General features: G+C 55.9%; 2 protein-coding genes across 3 annotated transcripts in view; one reads left to right on the forward strand and one right to left on the reverse strand.

Annotated features, from left to right (window-relative positions):
- SGF29 (SAGA complex associated factor 29) overlaps positions 1-11,959 on the reverse strand; it is a 23,339-nt gene extending 11,380 nt beyond the window's left edge. The window contains exons 1-3 of one of the 2 annotated variants that reach the window (XM_076056669.1): positions 11,583-11,959; positions 8,562-8,704; positions 1,340-1,415 (exon numbers count right to left, since the gene is read on the reverse strand). In XM_076056669.1, the coding sequence (XP_075912784.1) occupies positions 1,340-1,415; positions 8,562-8,636 (151 nt within the window). In that variant the 5' untranslated portion in view covers positions 8,637-8,704; positions 11,583-11,959. Of the gene's footprint in view, positions 1-1,339; positions 1,416-3,034; positions 3,214-8,561; positions 8,705-11,582 lie in introns of those variants that run through there. The other variant, XM_032981013.2, reaches the window with a different exon arrangement.
- A 6,639-nt stretch (positions 11,960-18,598) lies between these two features.
- Positions 18,599-26,745, forward strand: part of LOC116958434 (sodium- and chloride-dependent GABA transporter ine-like) — a 40,681-nt gene continuing 32,534 nt past the window's right edge. Inside the window, exons 1-4 of the mRNA XM_076056670.1 lie at positions 18,599-18,732; positions 20,405-20,562; positions 24,218-24,352; positions 26,527-26,737. Of these exons, the coding sequence (XP_075912785.1) occupies positions 18,683-18,732; positions 20,405-20,562; positions 24,218-24,352; positions 26,527-26,737 (554 nt within the window). The 5' untranslated portion in view covers positions 18,599-18,682. The remainder of the gene's footprint in view (positions 18,733-20,404; positions 20,563-24,217; positions 24,353-26,526; positions 26,738-26,745) is intronic.

Consider the following 26,745-nt stretch of genomic DNA (forward strand, 5'->3'; position numbering starts at 1 on the left):
AGACACGCAGAGACACGTGGGGACACGCAGAGACACGTGGGGACACGCAGAGACACGTGGGGACACGCAGAGACACGTGGGGACACGCAGAGACACGCAGAGACACGTGGGGACACGCAGAGACACGTGGGGACACGCAGAGACACGTGGGGACACGCAGAGACACGTGGGGACACGCAGAGACACGTGGGGACACGTGGGGACACGCAGAGACACGTGGGGACACGCAGAGACACGTGGGGACACGTGGGGACACGCAGAGACACGTGGGGACACGTGGGGACACGCAGAGACACGTGGGGACACGCAGAGACACGTGGGGACACGTGGGGACACGCAGAGACACGTGGGGACACGCAGAGACACGTGGGGACACACAGAGACACGCAGAGACACGTGGGGACACGTGGGGACGTGTGGGGACACGTGGAGACACGTGGGGACACGCAGAGACACGGGGACGTGTGGAGACATGTGGGGACATGCAGAGACACGCAGAGACACGTGGAGACACGCAGAGACACGTGGGGACACACGGGGACACGTGGGGACACGCAGAGACACGTGGGGACGTGTGGGGACACGTGGGGACGTGTGGGGACACGTGGAGACACACGGGGACATTAGAAGACACGGGTAGACTCAGGGAGACACAAAGAGATGGGGAGAGACTCGGGGAGACACGGGGAGACACGGCTAGACGCAGGGAGACTCGGGGAGACACAGGGAGACACGGCTAGCCTCAGGGAGACACGGCTAGATGCAGGGAGACACGGGGAGACACGGCTAGACTCGGGGAGACACGGGGAGACACGGCTAGACGCAGGGAGACACAGGGAGACACGGCTAGCCTCAGGGAGACACGGCTAGACGCAGGGAGACACGGGGAGACACGGCTAGACTCAGGGAGACACGGGGAGACACGGCTAGACGCAGGGAGACACGGGGAGATACGGCTAGACTCGGGGAGACACGGGGAGACACGGCTAGACGCAGGGAGACACAGGGAGACACGGGGAGACACGGGGAGACACGGGGAGACACGGGGAGACACGGGGGAGACACGGGGAGACACGGGGAGACTCGGGGAGACACGGGGAGACACGGGGAGACACGGGGAGACTCGGGGAGACACGGGGAGACACGGGGAGACACGGGGAGACTCGGGGAGACACGGGGAGACTCGGGGAGACACGGGGAGACACGGGGAGACACGGGGAGACACGGGGAGACTCGGGGAGACACGGGGAGACACGGGGAGACTCGGGGAGACACGGGGAGACTCGGGGAGACACGGGGAGACACGGGGAGACACGGGGAGACACGGGGAGACACGCACTCTTCTGCTCTGTCTGCATGCGCTCGTGAGTCTTCTGAATGTTCACCAGATTGTGTTCACTCCGCGACCTCTCCTCCTGCAACACACAAAGGTCACCCGCTTAGCTTCTTAATGTCGGGGCAAGTACTGTTGGTAGCGCGTAGCACCACCTGTGATATATACACAAAGCTCCCCCAGGTAGCCTCTAGCAGGCTGTAGGGGCAAGTGCCGCTAGTAGCGAGTAGCACCACCTATGATGCACACACAGACAAAGCTCCCCCAGGTAGCCTCTAGCAGGCTGTAGGGGCAAGTGCCGCTAGTAGCGAGTAGCACCACCTATGATGTACACACAGACAGAGCTCCCCCAGGTAGCCTCTAGCAGGCTGTAGGGGCAAGTGCCGCTAGTAGCGAGTAGCACCACCTATGATGTACACACACAGACAAAGCTCCCCCAGGTAGCCTCTAGCAGGGCTGTAGGGGCAAGTGCCGCTAGTAGCGAGTAGCAGCAGCGCCTATGAAGGCTGCCGACACTGTGGCACCCGAGGGGATGGGTGGCCAACACCACGCCCGGCCACCTTTGTCTCCCCAGTGCTGATGCTTACCACACACGACTGCACCAGGTCACCCATTTAACCCTCACGTACCACAGTTGTGACATGTCAACTACCTCGCCTGGTATACAGGAGGTCGTGGGTTCGATCCCGACCCTGACGCCTGCTGTATGTTTGGAGTTTGTGTGCCTCTCTCTCTCTCTCTCCCCGTGGCCGTGTGGATTGTTCTCCGGGTCCACCGGTTTTCACATTTTGAATTGTGCGTTTACAGCGCGGCCGAACGACGGTAATTAATTCCACGAAACCGGTCGTTACGATCTTGATCTGAAGCTTTCGTGACTGCAGGAATCCAAATTCCTTGGTTATTTCGGTCACCACGTAGTTAGAAACGAAACGAAATTATTTCATTTATACCTACGTGACTTTACCGAAAGAAACAGAGTTTAAATTTTGATTTAAAGCTTTCGTGACTGCAGTAATTAATATTCTTAGTTCTTTCGGTAAAGTCACGTTGAAGGGAAACAACAAAATAATAAAATATATATAAAACAATAAAAATTCTCACGACCGTAACTCTGTTACGACATTTTGGTGGTTAAGCGAGTACAGGAATTTTCACGTCAAAGGCTTAATTCGTTCCGATAGCATAACAAAAAGCGTACTCTATAATATTCTAACAATGGATAGTTAATACATGAAGACACTAACAACATTATAAACACACAATATTAAAAGCAGCACGGTTAATCGATCCATTAATTGACGTTTACTGTACCTACAACAGGCCGTCGCCACAGGGGCCTCACGGAGGCCTGTGGTAAAGTGGCTGGTCAGTTTAACGCGTTGGCGTTCGTGACCAACATCGCCCATAACGCAGGTGGTCTCTGTGGGTTAGATCGCTTGAATGTGTGTCGTTAAAACCCCCCACCACCCGACACAGCCAACGAGTAAGGGTTTGTGACGTCAACAGAACGCGCCAATTCGCCACTGGCACAGCACAGCGGTTGTGTTGGGAGGGCCCAGCAATTACAAGTGGCGTCATCAGCGAGTTGCAAGTTACTGGCGACACGTCACGGCACCTCAGGTTGCCAATGTTGTGGCTTGGCTCTCCAACACACAACCGGTGGCTTCTGAGAGACAGCTATGCAGCTCAGCGGGGCCTTACCTGGTAACTCTAAACGTAGTTTCAGTGTGAGTCCCTGTGGGTCTCTATGAGTATGGGTCTCTAGGAGTCTCTATGGGTCTCTGTAATGTCCACGTGACGATGATGATGACGATGATGAGGATATCAGCCACTTTGTTGAGCCGCTATCATTTGTTGATGGCCAGGTCGCTTTACCTGGTAAAATAAAACAAATAGTTGAATATCCTTAGTTTTTTTCGGTAAAGTCACGTTGAAGAGAAACAACAAAATAATGAAATTTATATAAAACAATAAAAAATTCTCACGACGTTTTGACCATAACTCAAAGGGTCGTCTTCAGGTGTGTTGGTTCGCATAAATTTATTTGTAAACGGCGCATCTATTTATTTATTTATAAATGCGCCGTTTACAAATAAATTTATGCGAACCAACACACCTGAAGACGACCGTTTGAGTTATGGTCGAAACGTCGTGAGAATTTTTTATTGTTTATATATATTTTATTATTTTGTTGTTTCTCTTCAACGTGACTTTACCGAAAAAACTAAGAATATGAATTACTGCAGTCACGAAAGCTTTAAATCAAAAATAGTTGAATAGTTTCGCCCTTTCTCATTCCGAGTATCAGAATCAGATTGGAATCCAGTGAGCTATAGAAGGTTACAACAGCAAACACAATAATACACAAATACAGCAGGAGTGTAAAGTCTTGGAAAGGTCAACAAATCACTTTAAAACGTACAAATAAATATTTAAAAAAATCTTACTGGGACAGACCCAGCAGGTGTCACATGGCTTGACTGCTGTGCCCACCAAAGACAAAGATCCCCCGGGTGGTTTGTAACAGACTGTTGGGGCAAGTGCTGTTAGCAGCAGCGCCTATGAAGGCGAGCAGCAACTGTGGCACACAGAGGGGGTGGGTGGCCAGCACCACCACGCCCGGCCGCCTTTGTCTCTCCCCAGTGGTGATGTTTATTCCACACCACTCATTTGAGGCCGAGTCGACCTAGGGGAGGGAGGCCCAGGACCGGTTTAGATAATCGCAATCACTGCCGGTGTCGGTGGCCGTGAGTGGGAATCGAACTCAGGTCTTTGCCGGGTTCGTAGCGCAGCAGCGCTAACCGCTGCACCACCGTTCACCACGTATCAGAGCATTCATAGCTTGAGGTGAGCAAAGATATCATGGAATACCTTTTTTGCCAGTATCAAAGTATGAAAAATAAGAACAGGATTTACAAAACAGTTGTTCAGATGTTCAAACACCGAAGAGATACCGTTCGCACCTATTTGGTGTTTGAACATCTTAACACCCGGAGAGGCACTGCCGGGCAAAGACGTTCTGGCAAATCGTGCGATGCCTTAGGAGGGGCCGAGGGGACGCGGCCCAGGCTGTTCTCAGTACGGGCGGCGTAACATCGACCTCAAGGACGGAGATAGCCGAGCGGTGGAAGGAACAGTGTCAGGGACTCCTCGACCCGGTGGACGTGCCCCCCTCTCTGGGGGGTCGGATCCACGGCGGCCGCCGAAGTCGCTGTGGCGGCCGAGGGCCTTTGTAGCGGAAAGGCTGCTGGGGTCGAGGAGATTCACCTGGGGCTGTTTCGAGCGCTGGACAGTGTAAGGGGCGGCGTCGTGGCGGTTAACGCGCCTCTTCAATGTCGCACGCCAGGCGGGTAACGGCACCTCTGGATTGGCAAACTGGGGTCGTGGTTCCCATTTTTAAGAGAGGGGATCAGGGGGTGTGTGCCCCGACTACGGACGGCTCACACTTCTCAGCGTCCCGGGTAAAGCCTCCGCCAGAGTGCTGGAGAGGAGGCTCCGCCCGGTGGCCGAGACTCAGATTCTGGAGGAACAATGCGGATTCCGATGTTAGAACAATGGACCTGCTCTTTTTCCCTCTCACAGACATCTGAGGGGTCATGGGATTATGCTTCTCCAGTCTAACTCTAACTCAGTAGACTTGGAAACGGCATACGACGGTGTTCCCCGCAACGTCTTGCAGGAGGGCGCTGCGGGAGTACGATGTACCGGTGCCGCTTTTGTGTCCATATCCTTGGTGTTTAGTCAAAGTCGTTCACTGTGGGTGCTGGACTCCGCCAATGGTGCGTCTCGTCTCCACTCCTGGTTGTGATTTCCATGGGCGGGATATCGAGGCACAGCCGAGGTGTGCAAAGTATCCAGCACGGCGGGGGGGGGGGGGCATGGAGGTGGCGTCGCTGCTTTTTATAACAACACTGTTAATGAACTTGCCGCGTTGTCCGTTTAAATTAGTTGGAATCTTTGGTGCTTAATATCTACAAAGCCTAGCAGGCTGAAATTCTCTACACAGACTCGGTCGAGGTCCCGCCAATTGTGGCCCTATTCGTGTTTTTAACAACATTTTAACAATTAACAATCGTACATTCCACCCCTCCTTTTTTAAATCACGAACGGTCCCGCCCACCGTCGACGGCAAAACGTCTGGTCCAATCACAGCGGCTGTTGCTGGTCAGCCTATGACCAATGAAACGAGCGCTCTTACTGCCGCTCGTCATGGCGACGGAGCGGCCGCTGTGCTTCCCTATTCCTAAGCGCGAGAGCAACAAGCTCACAAAGACAACGACATTGTCCGGACACACATGCTTTTATATTTGCACTCAAAAGTAGAAAATTAATTAATTTGACCCCGGGATGAATCGAATGTGATTTGCTCGATAAAATTGGGTGGCTTCCTTTCGACGCATTAAATTGTCTTCACACAAGACGCTGTCCTCGCTCTGCGATCTCCAGCGTGCTCCTGAACGGTTTGATGTCGAGTGTTCAGCGGCTGGGATGAGGATCAGCGCCTCCAAATCTGAGGTCACGGTTCACCCCCGGGAGAGGGTGGATTGTGTTCTCCGGGTGGAGTTCAAGTACCTCGGAGTCTCTTTCGCGAGTGACGGTAAGCGGGAGATCGGCCGGCGTATCGGTGCGGCGTCCGCAGTGTTGCGGGAGCCGAGCTCTCGAACAAAGTTCTCGGTTCGCAGGTCCATCTACGTTCTCACCCTCACCCCATGGTCATGAGCTTTGGGTAATGGCCGAAAGGATGAGATCGCTGGGACAAAGGGGCCGAAATTAAGGTTCTCGGCAGGGTTGCCAGCCTCAGTCTCCGTGATCGGGTGAGGAGGAATCAGAGGACAGCCTCAGAGTGGAGCCGCTGCTCCTCCTGATCGAGAGGAGCCTGCTGAGGTGGTCCGGGCACCCGGTAAGGATTCCCCCCGGTAGACTCCCCCTGCAACTCTACCAGATCAGCCCAGGACACGTTGCTGGCGGTGGGACGATGTTGCTCGGCTGGCCTGGGAACGCCTGGGAATTCCCCAGAAAGAGCTAGAGTCTGTGTAGTGTATAGTGTGGTAGTAGTGTATAGTGTGGTAGTGTGTAGTGTAGTAGTAGTGTAGTAGTATTGTGTAGTGTAGTAGTGTGTAGTGTAGTAGTAGTGTGTAGTGTAGTAGTAGTGTGTAGTGTAGTAGTGTATAGTGTAGTAGTGTATAATGTGGTAGTGTATAGTGTAGTAGTGTGTAGTGTATAGTGTGGTACTAGTGTATATGCAGTGGGTTCACGGGACACGGAGACGGTGGAGTAGAGGCAGCACTGTTTATTCAACTTAACAGGGGTTACACTGGAAGGGCTAACGGCCCCTTCACCCGTATACACTCTGGGACACCCCCTAGGCTATTTAGCCTAATTCCTACGCTCCCAGTTCCTCCAGCTACAGGCGCTAGAGGAGGCTATCTGATCTGGCCCTGGTCATGGCACAGATCACGGCACCCTACCAACCAGACCGGCCCTTAAAATGGCTCTGGCTCTGAGGCTCTGGGGCCGCACCACCGGCTTACCCTGCCGGCCCTCAACAGGACAGCGGTCAGGGAAGTCCCAGGGTCTATCTAGCCGGCCTTCCTTCTTCACTGGTTCTTCATTCTTGGCCCCAACACACTGCCCCGAGCTCTCTGGCTCCCCGCCCTTTATACCCCTACACCACTGAGGGCGGGGATATAGCGGACGTGGTTGTAGCCACCAAGGTGTGGCTGTGTGTTACCTTCCCACAACACCCCTACATATAGTGTGGTAGTAGTGTATAGTGTGCTAGTAGTGATTAGTGTAGTAGTAGTGTAGTAGTGTATAGTGTGGTAGTAGCATATAGTGTGGTAGTAGCGTATAGTGTGGTAGTAGTGTATAGTGTGGTAGTAGTGTATAGTGTGGTAGTAGTGTATAGTGTGGTAGTAGTGTATAGTGTGGTAGTAGTGTATAGTGTGGTAGTAGTGTGTAGTAGTAGTGTATAGTGTGGTAGTAGTGTATAGTGTGGTAGTAATGTATAGTGTGGTAGTAGTGTATAGTGTTGTAGTAGTGTATAGTGTGGTAGTAGTGTATAGTGTGGTAGTAGTGTATAGTGTAGTAGTAGTGTATAGTGTGGTAGTAGTGTATAGTGTTGTAGTAGTGTATAGTGTGGTAGTAGTGTATAGTGTGGTAGTAGTGTATAGTGTGGTAGTAGTGTATAGTGTGGTAGTAGTGTATAGTGTGGTAGTAGTGTATAGTGTGGTAGTAGTGTATAGTGTGGTAGTAGTGTGTAGTAGTAGTGTATAGTGTGGTAGTAGTGTATAGTGTGGTAGTAATGTATAGTGTGGTAGTAGTGTATAGTGTTGTAGTAGTGTATAGTGTGGTAGTAGTGTATAGTGTGGTAGTAGTGTATAGTGTAGTAGTAGTGTATAGTGTAGTAGTAGTGTATAGTGTGGTAGTAGTGTATAGTGTAGTAGTAGTGTTATAGTGTAGTAGTAGTGTATAGTGTGGTAGTAGTGTATAGTGTAGTAGTAGTGTATAGTGTAGTAGTAGTGTATAGTGTAGTAGTAGTGTATAGTGTAGTAGTAGTGTATAGTGTGGTAGTAGTGTATAGTGTAGTAGTAGTGTATAGTGTTGTAGTAGTGTATAGTGTGGTAGTAGTGTATAGTGTAGTAGTAGTGTATAGTGTAGTAGTAGTGTATAGTGTGGTAGTAGTGTATAGTGTGGTAGTAGTGTATAGTGTTGTAGTAGTGTATAGTGTGGTAGTAGTGTATAGTGTGGTAGTAGTGTATAGTGTGGTAGTAGTGTATAGTGTGGTAGTAGTGTATAGTGTGGTAGTAATGTATAGTGTGGTAGTAGTGTATAGTGTGGTAGTAGTGTATAGTGTGGTAGTAGTGTATAGTGTAGTAGTAGTAGTGTATAGTGTGGTAGTAGTGTATAGTGTAGTAGTAGTAGTGTATAGTGTGGTAGTAGTGTATAGTGTGGTAGTAGTGTATAGTGTAGTAGTAGTAGTGTATAGTGTGGTAGTAGTGTATAGTGTAGTAGTAGTAGTGTATAGTGTGGTAGTAGTGTATAGTGTGGTAGTAGTGTATAGTGTGGTAGTAGTGTATAGTGTAGTAGTAGTGTATAGGTAGTGGAAGTGTTATAGTGTGTTAGTCAATCCGCTTGTCACCAGGACAAGCGGATTGAGAAGCTAACAAACGATCGATACTGGCAAAGAGGAACCCCATGCAATCCTCACAGATGGATTCACGGATACCTGCGTCTGCTTGATGAGCTGGTGCAGCTCCCCCAGCATGTCGGAGATGCGAGTGTCAGCAGCGAGCAGAGCCATCCTCTTGTCCACGGCTCCCTCCGCGGTGCTGCTGGCGGCTGGCCGCTTGGCGTTTTGAGCCTTTGGGCCTGCCATTGGGGATGGGAAGGAGGAGAGACGATTCATTAGTGCAGGTTTGGGTGAGGCCGCAAGATGAACTTCAGGCAACGTCATCATCATTGTTGCTACTGCTACTACCCTCACTCACCACCATCACCACCACCTTCACCACTCTCACCACCCTCCCTTCCTCACCACCACCCTCCCCTTCCTCACCTCACCCTACCCCTCCGCACCTCACCTTCCCCCCCCCTCACCTCACCCTCCCCTCCTCCTCACCCTACCCCCCTCCTCCTCCTCACCTCACCCTACCCCCCTCACCTCCCCTCCGCACCTCACCTTCCCCTCCTCCTCACCCTACCCCCCTCCTCCTCACCTCACCCTACCCCCCTCACCTCCCCTCACCCTCCTCACCTCACCTTCCCCTCCTCCTCACCTCACCCTCAGCCTACCCCTCCTCCTCCTCACCTCACCTTCCCCTCCTCCTCACCTCACCTTCCCCTCCTCCTCACCTCACCCTACCCCTCCTCACCTCACTCCCCTCCTCCTCACCTCACCTTCCCCTCCTCCTCACCTCACCCTCAGCCTACCCCTCCTCCCCTCACCTCACCTCCCCTCCCTCCTCACCTCACCTTCCCCTCCTCCTCACCTCACCCTACCCCTCCTCACCTCACCTTCCCCTCCTCCTCACCTCACCCTACCCCCCCGCCTCCTCCTCACCTCACCCTACCCCCCTCACCTCACCTCACCCTCCTCACCTCACCCTCCTCCTCACCTCACCCTCCTCACCTCACCTTCCCCTCCTCCTCACCCTACCCCCCTCACCTCACCTCACCCCCCTCACCTCACCTTCCCCTCCTCCTCACCCTACCCCCCTCACCTCACCTCACCCCCTCACCTCACCTTCCCTCCCTCCTCACCCTACCCTCCTCACCTCCCCTACCCCCCTCACCTCACCTCACCCCCTCACCTCACCTTCCCCTCCTCCTCACCCTACCCCCCTCACCTCACCTCACCCCCCTCACCTCACCTTCCCCTCCTCCTCACCCTACCCCCCTCCTCCTCACCTCACCCTACCCCCCTCACCTCACCTCACCCTCCTCACCTCACCTTCCCCTCCTCCCCACCTCACCCTACCCCCCTCCTCCTCCTCACCTCACCCTACCCCCCTCCTCCTCACCTCACCCTCACCCTCCCCCTCCTCCTCACCTCACCCTACCCCCCTCACCTCACCTCACCCTCCTCACCTCACCTTCCCCTCCTCCTCACCCTACCCCCCTCCTCCTCCTCACCTCACCCTACCCCCCTCACCTCACCTCACCCTCCTCACCTCACCTTCCCCTCCTCCTCACCCTACCCCCCTCCTCCTCCTCACCTCACCCTACCCCCTCACCTCACCTCACCCTCCTCACCTCACCTTCCCCTCCTCCTCACCTCACCTTCCCCTCCTCCTCACCTCACCCTACCCCTCCTCACCTCACCTTCCCCTCCTCCTCACCTCACCCTACCCCCCTCCTCCTCCTCACCTCACCCTACCCCCCTCACCTCACCTCACCCTCCTCACCTCACCCTCCTCCTCACCTCACCCTACCCCCCTCACCTCACCCTCCTCACCCTACCCCCCTCACCTCCCCTCACCCTCCTCACCTCACCTTCCCCCTCCTCACCTTCCCCTCCTCACCTCACCCTACCCCCCTCACCTCACCTCACCCTCCTCACCTCACCCCCCCTCCTCCTCACCTCACCCTACCCCTCCTCACCTCACCTTCCCCCCCTCCTCACCTCACCCTCCCCCCCCCCTCCTCCTCACCTCACCCTACCCCTCCTCACCTCACCTTCCCCTCCTCCTCACCTCACCTTCCCCTCCTCCTCACCTCACCCTACCCCTCCTCACCTCACCTTCCCCTCCTCCTCACCTCACCTTCCCCCCCTCCTCACCTCACCCTCCCCCCTTCCTCCTCACCTCACCCCCCTCCTCCTCACCTCACCCTACCCCCCTCACCTCACCCCCCTCACCTCACCCTACCCCTCCGCACCTCACCTTCCCTCCTCCTCACCTCACCCTACCCCCCTCCTCCTCCTCACCTCACCCTACCCCCCTCACCTCACCTTCCTCACCTCACCCTCCTCCTCACCTCACCCTACCCCCCTCACCTCCCCTCACCCCCCTCACCTCACCTTCCCCTCCTCCTCACCCTACCCCCCTCCTCCTCCTCACCTCACCCTACCCCCCTCACCTCACCCTACCCCCCTCACCTCACCTCACCCTCCTCACCTCACCCTCCTCACCTCACCTCACCTTCCCCTCCTCCTCACCTCACCCTCAGCCTACCCCTCCTCCTCCTCACCTCACCCCCCTTCTCCTCACCTCACCCTACCCCCCTCACCTCACCTCACCCTCCTCACCTCACCTCACCTTCCCCTCCTCACCTCACCTCACCTTCCCCTCCTCCTCACCCTACCCCCCTCCTCCTCACCTCACCCCCCCTCCTCCTCACCTCACCCTACCCCTCCGCACCTCACCTTCCCCTCCTCCCCACCTCACCCTACCCCCCTCCTCCTCCTCACCTCACCCTACCCCTCCGCACCTCACCTTCCCCTCCTCCCCACCTCACCCTACCCCCCTCCTCCCTCCTCACCTCACCCTACCCCTCCGCACCTCACCTTCCCCTCCTCCCCACCTCACCCTACCCCCCTCCTCCTCCTCACCTCACCCTACCCTCCTCACCTCACCTCACCCTCCTCACCTTCCCCTCCTCCTCCTCACCTCACCCTACCCCGCTTCTCACCTCCCTCACCCTACCCCCCCTCACCTCACCCTCCTCACCCTACCCCCCTCACCTCCCCTCACCCTCCTCACCTCACCTTCCCCTCCTCACCTCACCCTACCCCCCTCCTCCTCCTCACCTCTTCCCGGCCGTCTGACCGCAGCGGCAGCCGCAGAGGCCGCGGTGCTCGCGGCCGCAGCCGCCGCCGAAGCGGCCGCGGCCGCGGGCCCCAGGGGCGGTGGCGCCGCGGCGGCGGTCGCAGCCGCCGCCGAAGCCGCCGCCGAAGCGGCCGCCGAGGCGAGGAGGGCCGCGGGCTGCTCCCTCCTCGAGGGGCTCCCTCGAGGCCCCCCCAGTGGGGGCGGCTCCGCCAGCAGTGGAGCGAGCGGGCTCTTGCGCGGGCTGCGCCTCTACCCTCGATTATTTGCATAAAAAATCGCGCGAAGCGGCGCCTCTCCCCCCACCAGCCCAGCCGGACACAACCGCGACCAAGGCCAGGCTGCGGCCTAGCGGGGTCACGTGGGCAGCCCCGCCCCCTTTCCCCCACCTCCCTCGCCGCTCGCCCCGCCCCCTCCCTCACTCACCTCGCCCCCCCCTCACCTCGCCCCCTCCCCCCCTCACCTCTCCCCCCCTTCACCTCTCCCCCCCTTCACCTCGCCCCCTCCCCCCCTCACCTCGCCCCCTCCCCCTACGTGCAGGAGGAGGTCACGGCACAGACCCAGCAGGTGCCATGGGTTGACTGCTGTGCCAGGCTAGGTGCAGGAGGTCACGGCACAGACCCAGCAGGTGCCATGGGTTGACTGCTGTGCCAGGCTAGGTGCAGGAGGTCACGGCACAGACCCAGCAGGTGCCATGGGTTGACTGCTGTGCCAGGCTAGGTGCAGGAGTGTCACGGGACAGACCCAGCAGGTGCCATGGGTTGACTGCTGTGCCAGGCTAGGTGCAGGAGGTCACGGGACAGACCCTGCAGGTGCCATGGGTTGACTGCTGTGCCAGGCTAGGTGCAGGAGTGTCACGGGACAGACCCAGCAGGTGCCACGGGTCGACTGACTGAGATGACTGGCTGATGCACCACCTGTGCCCCCTACTGTGCCAACCTGCTGTGCTTTAGCCACCCGGCGCTCCACTTGTTGTTGTGAGCGTCGCTCCTCCGCCCTCCGTTGTTGTTGGAGGGCGACTGCCTCCAACTGCCCAGTAGCGTCCTTCACGAGCCTCCTCCTCCACAGAGGCCGATCTTGACACCGCTGGTACCGGTCATTGGCAAGTCTAGTCGGCTCCTCATCCTCCTGAACCACATCACTCCGTCTCTTCTCTAGCCCGTGTCACTTACTCACTCGTCCACTCACTCACCCATCCGTCTATCTCTTCTCTAGCCCGTGCCGTGCCCGTTTAGTCCCCACTATGCAGCCAAATAAAAGCTGCTTGGCCATGCGGTGGCTGGGCATGCGAACTACATGACCCACCCGGCCAACGCAGCCTTGCCTGCTAGAGGAGCTCACTGATGGGACTGTGTCCAGATCTCTCAAGGATTTGTGAGCCCCTCACACAATTCAGCCTGCAGGTTCAACCCAGGACGGATCGTAGCCAGGCCATTCTGAATGTTTCTAACCAGCACAGATGTTCCGTTCAAGGGGTCTACGTTTCACAAGCGTAGCGAAGGGAGGGCATGACCGTGGCCGAGAAGACCAAAAGCTTCATGCGGAGCGACAGACCAGGTCGCTTCCACACAGCAGCGTTACACAGCCGATGAAAAGATAATGCCGCTCCACTGATTCACAGCAAGACCTCTGCTGTCAAATCGGTCATGAGCACACTGCCCAGGTTTGGGAAATTCTACACTCTCACCCACAACTGCCCCATCACCGATTGGGAGTTGTGGGGGTGGAGTGTCCGATGGTACAAAATACCCAGGAAGGTGCTTAGTTTTTGTGGGGCTGATGGTAAGGCCCCACCTCTTAGTGGCAAGCTCCAGGTTCAGCAGGAGCGCCTCTAACTTCTTTCAGTGAGCAGGAGTCACCAGATCATCAACACACATAACATAGTTGACCAATAGCAAGCCATCCCTCAAAAGCACCCGATCATCAATGAGTCTCTCATTGTATCTGTACCAGATGGAAATGATTCTGGTACAGCCATCGAAGGCTTCACGAACTACATGGTCAAAGATGATGTTAAATAATGTTGGAGCCAGAGGACATCCCTATCGCACCCCACGGTAAACAGGATCCGACTCCTGCCCACCATCATGAAGGCCCTTAATGATCGTGAGCAGAGAGTCAGGGACTCCGAAAGCACGAAGAACGGCCCACAGCCCTGGTCTGTTCATGGTATCATAGGCCTTGACCAGGTCAATAAAGCAGAGATGTCGGTCTTGCTGGAAATCTCAACACCTCTGCTGTAGCAGACAGAGAATATGACATCTGTGTAGGACCGCCCTGGTCTGAAACCTCATTGGGGCTCCGCAAGCCTCTCCTCAGCGTGCTACCTGGCAAGGCGATGTTGAATAATCCTCGCCAGGACCTTTCCCGGTACACTGAGAAGAGAGATGCCCCTGTAGCTGTTACAATCACCAGGGGGGCATCATTCCAATGGAGCCGAACCCCTCCTGTGGCCCAGCCGTTTGTGAGAATGTCACGTGGGGCAGTCTGCACACAGACGCCACCCTCCCTCAGCATTTCGCTTGGGAGATCGTCTCTACCCGTCTCTGCCCAGCGCTTTTCCCCGTCCCAAGACTCCAGATCGCCCCTCACACTTCCTCCACAGATGGCACCTCAGCCAACCAATGTTTGAGGCACCGCAGCCACCAACACCACCACCACCAACACCACCACAACACCACCACTACCACCACTACCAACACCACCATCACCAACACAACACCACCAACACCAACACCACTACCAACACCACCACCAACACCACCACCACCAACACAACACCACCAACACCAACACCACTACCAACACCACCAACACCACCACCAACACCACCACCAACACAACACCACCACTACCAACACCACCATCACCAACACAACACCACTACCAACACCACTACCAACACCACCAACACCACCACCAACACCACCACCAACACAACACCACCACCACTACCAACACCACCATCACCAACACAACACCACCAACACCAACACCACCATCACCATCACCAACACCACCACCAACACCACCACCACAACACCACCACAACACCACCACCACCACAACACCACCATCACCAACACCGCCACCAACACAACACCACCATCACCAACACATCACCAACACAACACCACCATCACCAACATCACCAACACAACACCACCACTACCAACACCACCAACACCACCATCACCAACACATCACCAACACAACACCACCATCACCAACACCACCACCAACACCACTACCAACACCATCACCACAACACCAACACCACCAACACCACCACCAAACCAACACCACCACCAACACCACTACCAACACCATCACCACAACACCAACACCACCAACACCACCACCAACACCACCAATACAACACCACCACAACACCACCATCACCAACACCACCACCACAACACCACCACCATCACCAACACATCACCAACACAACACCACCATCACCATCACCAACATCACCAACACAACACCACCACTACCAACACCACCAACACCACCATCACCAACACATCACCAACACAACACCACCATCACCATCACCAACACCACCACCAACACCACTACCAACACCATCACCACAACACCAACACCACCAACACCACCACCAATACAACACCACCACAACACCACCAACATCACCAACACCACCACCAACACAACACCTCCATCACCAACACCACTACCAACACCACCAACATCACCACCACCACAACACCAAAACCACCACCAACACAACACCACCATCACCAACACCACCAACACCACCACCAACACAACACCACCATCACCAACACCACCAACACCAACACCACCACCATCACCAACACCACCACAACACCAACACCACCACCAACACAACACCACCATCACCAACACCACTACCAACACCATCACCATCACCAACACAACACCACCACCACCATCACCAACACCACCACAACACCACTACCACCAACAACACAACGACACCACCACAACACCAACACAACACCACTACCAACACAACACCACCAACACCACTAGCAACACCACCAACATCACCAACACAACACCACCACAACACCACTACCACCACCAACACAACACCACCACAACACCAACACAACACCACCACAACACCACTACCACCAACAACACAACGACACCACCACAACCCCAACACAACACCACTACCAACACAACACCACCAACACCACTAGCAACACCACCAACATCACCATCACCAACACAACACCACCATCACCACTACCACCACCAACACAACACCACAACACCAACACAACACCACCACAACACCACTACCACCAACAACACAACGACACCACCACAACACCAACACAACACCACTACCAACACAACACCACCAACACCACTAGCAACACCACCAACATCACCATCACCAACACAACACCACCACAACACCACTACCACCACCAACACAACACCACCACAACACCACCACAACACCAACACAACACCACCACCAACACCACCAATGACGCGGGGTTTATTTCACGCCACATTTAGAATCGACAAGACGCGTTTTAGAGGATGTGGCTGCTATAAGAAATCCCCACGTGACAAGCCACCACGTGACAAGCCACCACGTGGTTGAGCTGCTATCATTATGATGGCCAGGTCGCTTCTGAACAAAGAGTTACACAGCAGCTCAGTGGGGTCTTCTCACACCTGGTAACACTCAACTAAATAGAGTTTATCTGCAAAACCGGTACCTAGTGGGCCTCGCACCCCCCCCTCTCCCCTAGGTCGACTCAGCCTAAAATGAGTACCTGGGGCAGTGGTGCGTAGTTTAAACATAGCCACTGGGGAGACAAAGGCGGCCGGGCGGGCATTGCTCAGGCCATGACACACACTCATTCACTATCAGTGGGGGGGGGGCGAGATGAATGCCAGCGATACGGATTATTTAGTGACGCATTGACTCATTAACACCCAGCCGGTCACTCATTGCCACGCACGTCCTTCACTCACGCGAATCGCAAAGCTCCCCCAGGTAGCCTCTAGCAGGGCTGTAGGGGCAAGTGCTGTTAGTGGCGAGTAGCACCACCTATGATGCACACGCAGACAAAGCTGCCCCAGGTAGCCTCTAGCAGAGCTGTAGGGGCAAGTGCTGCTAGTAGCGAGTAGCACCACCTATGATGCACACACAGACAAAGCTGCCCCAGGTAGCCTCTAGCAGGGCTGTAGGGGCAAGTGCTGCTAGTAGCGAGTAGCACCACCTATGATGCACACACAGACAAAGCTCCCCGAGGTAGCCTCTAGCAGGCTGTAGGGGAAAGTGCTGATAGTAACAAGTAGCTCCGCCTATGATACACGCATAGACAAAGCTCCCCCAGGTAGCCTCTAGCAGGGCTGTAGGGGCAAGTGCTGTTAGTGGCGAGTAGCACCATCTATGATGTACACACAGACAAAGCTCCCCCAAGTAGCCTCTAGCAGGGCTGTAGGGGCAAGTGCTGTTAGTGGCGAGTAGCTCCACCTATGATACATGCACAGGCAAAGCTCCCCCAGGTAGCCTCTAGCAGGGCTGTAGGGGCAAGTGCTGTTAGTGGCGAGTATCTCCACCTATGATACATGCACAGGCAAAGCTCCCCCAGGTAGCCTCTAGCAGGGCTGTAGGGGCAAGTGCTGTTAGTGGCGAGTAGCTCCACCTATGATACATGCACAGACAAAGCTCGCCCAGGTAGCCTCTAGCAGGGCTGTAGGGGCAAGTGCTGATAGTAACAAGTAGCTCCACCTATGACACACGCATAGACAAAGCTCCCCCAGGAAGCCTCTAGCAGGGCTGTAGGGGCAAGTGCTGCTAGTGGCGAGTAGCACCACCTATGATACATGCACAGGCAAAGCTCCCCCAGGTAGCCTCTAGCAGGGCTGTAGGGGCAAGTGCTGTTAGTGGCGAGTAGCTCCACCTATGATACATGCACAGGCAAAGCTCGCCCAGGTAGCCTCTAGCAGGGCTGTAGGGGCAAGTGCTGCTAGTGGCGAGTAGCTCCACCTATGATACATGCACAGGCAAAGCTCGCCCAGGTAGCCTCTAGCAGGGCTGTAGGGGCAAGTGCTGCTAGTAGCGAGTAGCTCCACCAATGATACACACACAGACAAAGCTCCCCCAGGTAGCCTCTAGCAGGGCTGTAGGGGCAAGTGCGCTAGTAGCGAGCAGCTCCACCTATGATGCACACACAGACAAAGCTCCCCCAGGTAGCCTCTAGCAGGCTGTAGGGGCAAGTGCTGATAGTAACAAGTAGCTCCGCCTATGATACACGCATAGACAAAGCTCCCCCAGGTAGCCTCTAGCAGGGCTGTAGGGACAAGTGCTGTTAGTGGCGAGTAGCACCACCTATGATGTACACACAGAGGGGGGTGGGTGGCCAGCGCCACCACGCCCGCCCGGCCGTCTTTGTCTCCCCGTGCTGGCGATGTTTGCCACACACCGCACGCGGTGCCCATTTGAGTCCCTCTAGGGGGAGACCCAGGGCCAGTTCAGACAACGGTCAGCGATGGAGGTGGTGGTGGTGGTGGCCGTGATGGTCGGGAATCGAACTCAGCCGTAACGGGGTTCGTGGCCCGGCCACAGACACCACCGCGGCCACCGCCAGTGGCGCCTGTGCCAGGCTAGGTGCACTCCGAGGCCGTGACACGTGACGAGCCCCACTGACGCGCGTGCTGCCCCCCCCCCGAGCCATTAATGAGTCTCCAATCACTGCCGGGCAAAGGTGAAAGTTCAACTCGCGTGGAGCGGTGATACGGAGCACGCTCTGCTCACATCACCACCTCGTCTCATCACCTCCTCACTCCGTGTCTCCTCACCTCGTCTCATCACCTCCTCACTCCGTGTCTCCTCACCTCGTCTCATCACCTCGACTCCTCACCTCCTCACTCCGTGTCTCCTCACCTCGTCTCCTCACCTCGTCTCCTCACCTCCTCACTCCGTGTCTCATCACCTCGTCTCCTCACCTCGTCTCCTCACCTCCTCACTCCGTGTCTCCTCACCTCGTCACTCCGTGTCTCCTCACCTCGTCTCCTCGCCTCGTCTCCTCGCCTCGTCATGGGGAAGCTGCGGAGTGTAAAGACGGCTTCCATCTCTCAGGACTTCAGGTGAGGCCTTGACATCACCTCATCATCATCATGATGATCATCACCTCAACATCATCAACTTTATCATCATCAACATCATGATCACCTCATCAACTTCATCATCATCATGAACATCATGATCACCTCATCAACATCATCAACGTAATTATAATAATCATTATCAAGATCAATACAATCATCATCAACATAATTATAATCATCACCATCATGATCACCTCATCATCATCATCACCTCATCTACATCATCGTCGTCATTCCTCATCATCATTCTGCCAGCAGAATGCAGAACCGCGCAGCGTGGACTACTCTCCATCTGTCCCATCGGTATGGGGATAGAGCGTTGCCCCCTTGCACGCGTGGGGTTTCTCCAGGTGCTCCGTGAATAATAAGATATAATCGTAAAACATTTAAATAAACACCTACACTGCGTGGTAATAACTCTACGTGTCCTGACTTGTGGGCCACTCTATATAACAATAATCATGTGTCCTGATTTTTGAGCCACCCTGTATTGTAACAATAACCCCGATGTGTCCTGACTTGTGGGCCACCCTGTACACCAACAACCACCCTGTACAACAACAACAACCACCCTGTCCAACAACAACAACCACCCTGTACAACAACAACAACCACCCTGTACAACAACAACAACATCCATCCTGTACAACAACAACAACAACCACCCTGTACCACAACCACCCTGTACAACAACAACAACAACCACCCTGTACAACAACAACAACCCTGTACAACAACAACAACAACCACCCTGTGCAACAACAACAACCACCACCCTGTACAACAACAACAACCACCCTGTACAACAACAACCACCCTGTACAACAACAACAACCACCCTGTACAACAACAACCACCCTGTACAACAACAACAACCACCCTGTACAACAACAACAACAACCACCCTGTACAACAACAACCCTGTACAACAACAACAACCACCACCCTGTACCACAACAACAACAACCACCCTGTACCACAACAACAACAACCACCCTGTACCACAACAACAACAACCACCCTGTACCACAACAACAACAACCCTGTACAACAACAACAACCACCACCCTATACAACAACAACCACCCTGTACCACAACAACAACAACCCTGTACAACAACAACAACCACCACCCTATACAACAACAACCACCCTGTACCACAACAACAACAACCCTGTACAACAACAACCACCACCACCCTATACAACAACCACCACCACCACCCTGTACCACCACTACCACCACCCTGTACCACCACCACCACCACCCTGTACCACCACCACCACCACAACAACCACCACCACCACCACCCTGTACCACCACCACCACCACCCTATACAACAACCACCACCACCACCACCCTGTACCACCACCACCACCCCCCTGTACCACCACCACCACCCTGTACCACCACCACCACAACAACCACCACCACCACCCCCCTGTACCACCACCACCCTGTACCACCACCACCCTGTACCACCACCACCCTGTACCACCACCACCCTGTACCACCACCACCCTGTACCACCACCACCCTGTACCACCACCACCCTGTACCACCACCACCACCCTGTACCACCACCCTGTACCACCACCACCCCCCCCCCCGCCGCGTCACGACTTGTGGTCCCCCTCCCTCTCCCACAGCCCCGCGGGGGCCGCCTCCTCCCCGCTGCCCCCAGCCCCGCCCCCCGCGCGCGAGCGCTGGAGTCGCCGCGCCGAGTTCACCCTCGCGTGCACCGGCTACGCCGTGGGGCTGGGCAACGTCTGGAGGTTCCCCTACCTCTGTTACCGCAGCGGGGGAGGTGGGTGGGGGTGATGAGGGGGGAGGGGGGGTGATGAGGGGAGGGGGGAGGTGGGTGGGGGTGACAGGTGAGGGGGGTGGGGGGTGGGGGGGGTGACAGGTGAGGGGGGAGGGGGGTGGGGGGTGGGGGGGGTGACAGGTGAGGGGGGTGGGGGGTGGGGGGTGGGGGGGGTGACAGGTGAGGGGGGAGGGGGGTGGGGGGTGGGGGGGGTGACAGGTGAGGGGGGAGGGGGGTGGGGGGGGTGACAGGTGAGGGTGGTGGGGGGGGTGATAGGTGAGGGGGGGAGAGGGGAGGGGGGAGGGAGGGGGGAGGTGGGTGGGGGGGTGATGACAGGTGAATGGGGGAGGTGAGGGTGGAAGGTGAGGGGGGAGGGGAGAGGGGGGAGGTTATGAGGGGGGGGAGGTGTGGGTGAGTCTGTGTGTGTGAGTGAGTCTGTGTGTGAGTGAGTCTGTGTGTGTGTGAATGTCTGTGTGTGTGAGTGTGTGAATGTCTGTGTGTGTGAGTGGGTCTGTGTGTGTGAATGTCTGTGTGTGTGAGTGGGTCTGTGTGTGAGTGAGTCTGTGTGTGAGTGAGTCTGTGTGTGTGAGTGAGTCTGTGTGTGTGAGTGGGTCTGTGTGTGTGAGTGAGTCTGTGTGTGTGAGTGTCTGTGTGTGAGTGTCTGTGTGTGTGAGTGAGTCTGTGTGTGTGAGTGTCTGTGTGTGTGAGTGAGTCTGTGTGTGTGAGTGTCTGTGTGTGTGAGTGAGTCTGTGTGTGAGTGAGTGAGTCTGTGTGTGTGAGTGAGTCTGTGTGTGTGAGTGTCTGTGTGTGTGAGTGAGTCTGTGTGTGTGAGTGAGTATGTGTGTGTGAATGTCTGTGTGTGAGTGAGTCTGTGTGTGTGAGTCTGTGTGTGTGAGTGAGTCTGTGTGTGTGAGTGAGTCTGTGTGTGTGAGTGAGTCTCTGTGTGTGAGTGAGTCTGTGTGTGTGCATATCTGTGTGAATGTCTGTGTGTGTGAATGTCTGTGTGTGTGAATGTCTGTGTGTGAGTGAGTCTGTGTGTGTGTGAATGTCTGTGTGTGAGTGAGTCTGTGTGTGTGAATGTCTGTGTGTGAATGTCTGTGTGTGAGTGAGTCTGTGTGTGTGTGAATGTCTGTGTGTGAGTGAGTCTGTGTGTGTGAATGTCTGAGTGTGAGTGAGTCTGTGTGTGTGTGAATGTCTGTGTGTGAGTGAGTCTGTGTGTGTGTGAATGTCTGTGTGTGAGTGAGTGAGTCTGTGTGTGTGAGTGAGTCTGTGTGTGTGAATGTCTGTGTGTGAGTGAGTCTGTGTGTGTGTGTGAATATCTGTGTGTGAGTGAGTCTGTGTGTGTGGGTGGGTGTCTGTATGTGAGTGAGTCTGTGTGTGAGTGAGTTTGTGTGTGTGAGTGAGTCTGTGTGTGTGAGTGAGTTTGTGTGAGTGAGTCTGTGTGTGTGAGTGAGTCTGTGTGTGTGAATGTCTGTGTGTGTGAGTGTCTGTGTGTGTGAGTGAGTCTGTGTGTGTGAGTGAGTCTGTGTGTGTGAGTTATGTATGCTGATGATTTGGTAATAGCTGCTCATTTAGAGGAGGATTTGGAGACGCTGCTGCTGAGACTGGAGCGTGCCACTAAGAGATGGGGCCTTACCCTCAGCCCCACCAAAACTAAGCACCTGCCTGGGTATTTTGTACCATCGGACACTCCACCCCCACAACTCCCAATCGGTGATGGGGCAGTTGTGGAGAGAGTGGAGAGTTTCCAATACCTGGGCAGTGTGCTTATGACCGTTTCCAGTTTAACAGCAGAGGTCTCACTCCGAATCAGTCGAGCGGCAATATCTTTTCATCGGTTGCGTAACGCTGTGTGGAAGCTACCTGGTCTGTCGCTCCGCACTAAGCTTCAGGTCTTCTCGGCCACGGTCATTCCCTCCCTTCTCTACGCTTGTGAAACGTGGACCCCCCCCTAATGGAACATCTTCGCCGGTTAGAAACATTTAGGCTGGCCTGCCTACGATCCATCCTGGGTTTAACCAGACTGGATTGTGTGAGGGGCTCACAAATCCTTGAAAGATCTGGACAAGGTCCCATCGGTGAGCTCCTCCGGCAGGCAAGGCTGCGATGGCTGGGTCATGTAGCCCGCATGCCCAGCCACCGCCTGCCGAAACAGCTTCTGTTCGGCCGGATCGAGGGGGCTAAACGGGCGCGGCACGGGCTAGAGAAGAGATGGAGTGATGTGGTACAGGAGGACGTGGAGCTGAGTGGACTTGCCGATGACTGGTACCAGCGGTGTCAAGATCAGCCTCTGTGGAGGAGGCTCGTGAAAGACGCTACTGGGCATTTAGAGGCAGTCGCTCTCCAACAACAACGGAGGGCGGAGGAGCGACGCTCACAACAACGAGCGGAGCGCCGGGTGGCTAAAGCACAGCAGGTTGGCACAGTAGGGGGCACAGGTGGTGCATCAGCCAGTCATCTCAGTCAGTCGACCCGTGGCACCTGGGTCTGCCCCGTGACCTCCTGCCAGCGGGCGTTCGACACTCCACGTGGCCTCAAGGTGCACATAGCCTGGCACAAGCGTCGTGGTGACGTCACCGCCACTTAGTGGCGAATGGCGGTTGTTGTTGTTGTTGTGAGTGAGTCTGTGTGTGAGTGAGTCTGTGTGTGTGAATGTCTGTGTGTGAGTGAGTCTGTGTGTGTGAGTCTGTGTGTGAGTGAGTCTGTGTGTGAGTGAGTCTGTGTGTGTGAATGTCTGTGTGTGAGTGAGCCTGTGTGTGAGTGAGTCTGTGTGTGTGAATGTCCGTGTGTGAGTGAGTGAGTCTGTGTGTGTGAGTGAGTCTGTGTGTGAGTGAGTGTGTGTGAGTGAGTCTGTGTGTGTGAATGTCTGTGTGTGAGTGAGTCTGTGTGTGTGAGTGAGTCTGTGTGTGTGAGTGTGTGAATGTCTGTGTGTGTGAGTGGGTCTGTGTGTGTGAATGTCTGTGTGTGTGAGTGGGTCTGTGTGTGAGTGAGTCTGTGTGTGAGTGAGTCTGTGTGTGTGAGTGAGTCTGTGTGTGTGAATGTCTGTGTGAGTGAGTCTGTGTGTGAGTGAGTCTGCGTGTGAATGTCTCTGTGTGTGAGTGAGTCTGTGTGTGAGTGAGTCTGTGTGTGAGTGAGTCTGTGTGTGAATGTCTGTGTGTGTGAGTGAGTCTGTGTGTGAGTGAGTCTGTTTGTGAGTGAGTCTGTGTGTGTGAATGTCTGTGTGTGAGTGAGTCTGTGTGTGATTATCTCAACCGGTCCTGGCCCTCCCCTCGGTCGACTCGGCCTCAAATGAGTGCCCTGGTGTAGCGGTGTAGCGCAGTAAACATCGCCACTGGGGAGACAAAGGCGGCCGGGCGTGGTGGTGTTGGACACCCACCCCCTCTGTGTGTGCCCCAGTGCCGGTAGCTTTCAGAGGCGCCGCTGCTACTCGCTACTCACAGCACTTGCCCCCACAGCCCTGCTGGAGGCTACCTGGGGGAGCTTTGTCTGTGTGTGCATCATAGGTGGTGCTACTCGCTACTAGCAGCACTTGCCCCTACAGCCTGCTAGAGGCTACCTGGGGGAGCTTTGTGTGTATATCATAGGTGGTGCTGCACTTGCCCCTACAGCCTGTCGAGGCTACACGGGGGCGGGGATCTTTGTCTTGTCGCGTGTCCAGGCGCCTTCCTGCTGCCCTACCTCGTGATGCTCGCCCTGTGCGGCATTCCGCTGCTGCTCATGGAGATGTCCGTGGGCCAATACACGGGGCTGGGACCCGTCAGGGCCCTGGCTGCCATCTGCCCCCTCTTCAAAGGCACGCCACGTCTCCCCACCCCACGTCTCCCCACCCCCCCCACGTCTCCCCACCCCCACGTCTCTCCCCCACGTCTCCCCACCCCCCCCCATGTCTCTCCACCCCCCCCCAACGTCTCCCCACCCCACCCCCCACGTCTCCCCCTCCCCCCACGTCTCTCCCCCACGTCTCCCTCCCCCCACGTCTCCCCCCCACGTCTCTCCCCCACGTCTCCCCACCCCCCCCCCCACGTCTCCCCCCCCCATGTCTCCCCACGTCTCTCCCTACGTCTCCCTCCCCCCCCCACGTCTCCCCCCCCCACGTCTCTCCCCCACGTCTCCCTCCCCCCACGTCTCCCCACCCCGTCTCTCCCCACATCTCCCCTTCCCCCACGTCTCCCCCCCCCACGTCTCCCCCCCACGTCTCCCTCCCCCCCCACGTCTCCCCCTCCCCCACGTCTCCCCCCCCCCACGTCTCCCCCCCCCACGTCTCCGCCCCCCCCACGATGTCGTGCTGGCTAGGAATTGTTAACGAGCTCGCCTGGCCTACAGGAGGTCACGTGACAGACCCAGCAGGTGCCATGGGTTGACTGCTGTGCCAGGCTAGGTGCACGAGGAGGTCACGGGACAGACCCAGTGGGTGCCATGGGTTGACTGCTGTGCCAGGCTAGGTGCACGAGGAGGTCACGGGACAGACCCAGTGGGTGCCATGGGTTGACCGACTGAGACGGCTGGCAGATGCACCACGTACATCATCACCACCACCATAATTACCACCACCATGACCACCACCACCATGATCACCATCATAATCATCACCACCACCATGATCACCATCACCATGATCACTGTCACCACCCCCACCCTCACCACCACCCCCACAATCACTATGATCACCACCACCATCACCACCATCACCACCATCACCACCATGATCACCACCACCATCACCACCGTGATCACCACCATCACCACCATGATCACCATCACCACCATCACCACCATGATCACCATCACCACCATCACCACCATCACCACCACCATCACCACTATCATCACCACCACCATCACCACCATCACCACCATGATCACCACCACCATCACCATCGTGATCACCACCATCACCACCATCACCACCATGATCACCATCACCATCACCACCATCACCACCACCATCACCATCACCACCATCACCACCATCATCACCACCATCACCATCACCACCATCATCACCATCATCACCACCATGATCACCACCACCATCACCACCATCATCACCACCATCACCACCACCATCACCATCACCACCATCACCACCACCATCACCACCATGATCACCACCACCATCACCATCGTGATCACCATCATCACCACCATGATCACCACCACCATCACCACCATCATCACCACCATCACCACCACCATCACCATCACCACCATCACCACCACCATCACCACCATCATCACCACCATCACCACCACCATCACCATCACCACCATCACCACCACCATCACCACCATCATCACCACCATCACCACCACCATCACCATCACCACCATCACCACCACCATCACCACCATGATCACCACCACCATCACCACCATCACCACCGTGATCACCATCATCACCATCACCATCACCACCATCACCACCGTGATCACCATCACCACCATCACCACCATGATCACCATCACCATCACCACCATCACCATGACCACAATCATCACCACCATCACCACCACCATCACCACCGTGATCACCATGATCACCATCACCATCCCCACCATCACCACCATCACCACCACCATCACCATCATCACCATCACCACCATCACCACCATCACCAACATCACCATCATCACCATCACCACCACCATCATCACCACCATCACCACCACCATCACCACCATCACCATCACCACCACCATCACCACCACCATCACCACCACCATCACCATCACCACCATCATCACCACCACCATCACCACCATGATCACCACCACCATCACCACCACCACCATCACCACCACCACCATCACCACCACCACCATCACCACCATCACCACCACCACCATCACCACCACCACCATCACCACCATCATCACCATCACCACCATCATCACCACCATCACCACCACCATCATCACCACCACCATCACCACCATGACCACCACCTCACCCCTCTCTCCATGCAGGCGTGGGCCTGGCCACGGTGGCCATCTCCTTCCTGCTCTGCAGCTACTACAACGTCATCATCACGTGGGCTCTCTTCTACCTCGTCAACTCCTGCCAGGAGCCGCTGCCCTGGCTGAGCTGCAACAACTCCTGGAACGAGGTGGACTCCTGCTCGGACGGAGTGGCTCGCCCCAACTCCACCCTCCAGTCCTCCAGTCAGCAGTACTACAGGTGAGGTG

Source organism: Petromyzon marinus, chromosome 77 (genome assembly GCF_048934315.1).
Source record: "Petromyzon marinus isolate PM22_M1 ecotype Great Lakes invasive population chromosome 77, UKy_Petmar_22M1.pri1.0, whole genome shotgun sequence".
In the NCBI taxonomy this organism is placed as follows: Eukaryota; Metazoa; Chordata; class Hyperoartia; order Petromyzontiformes; family Petromyzontidae; genus Petromyzon; species Petromyzon marinus.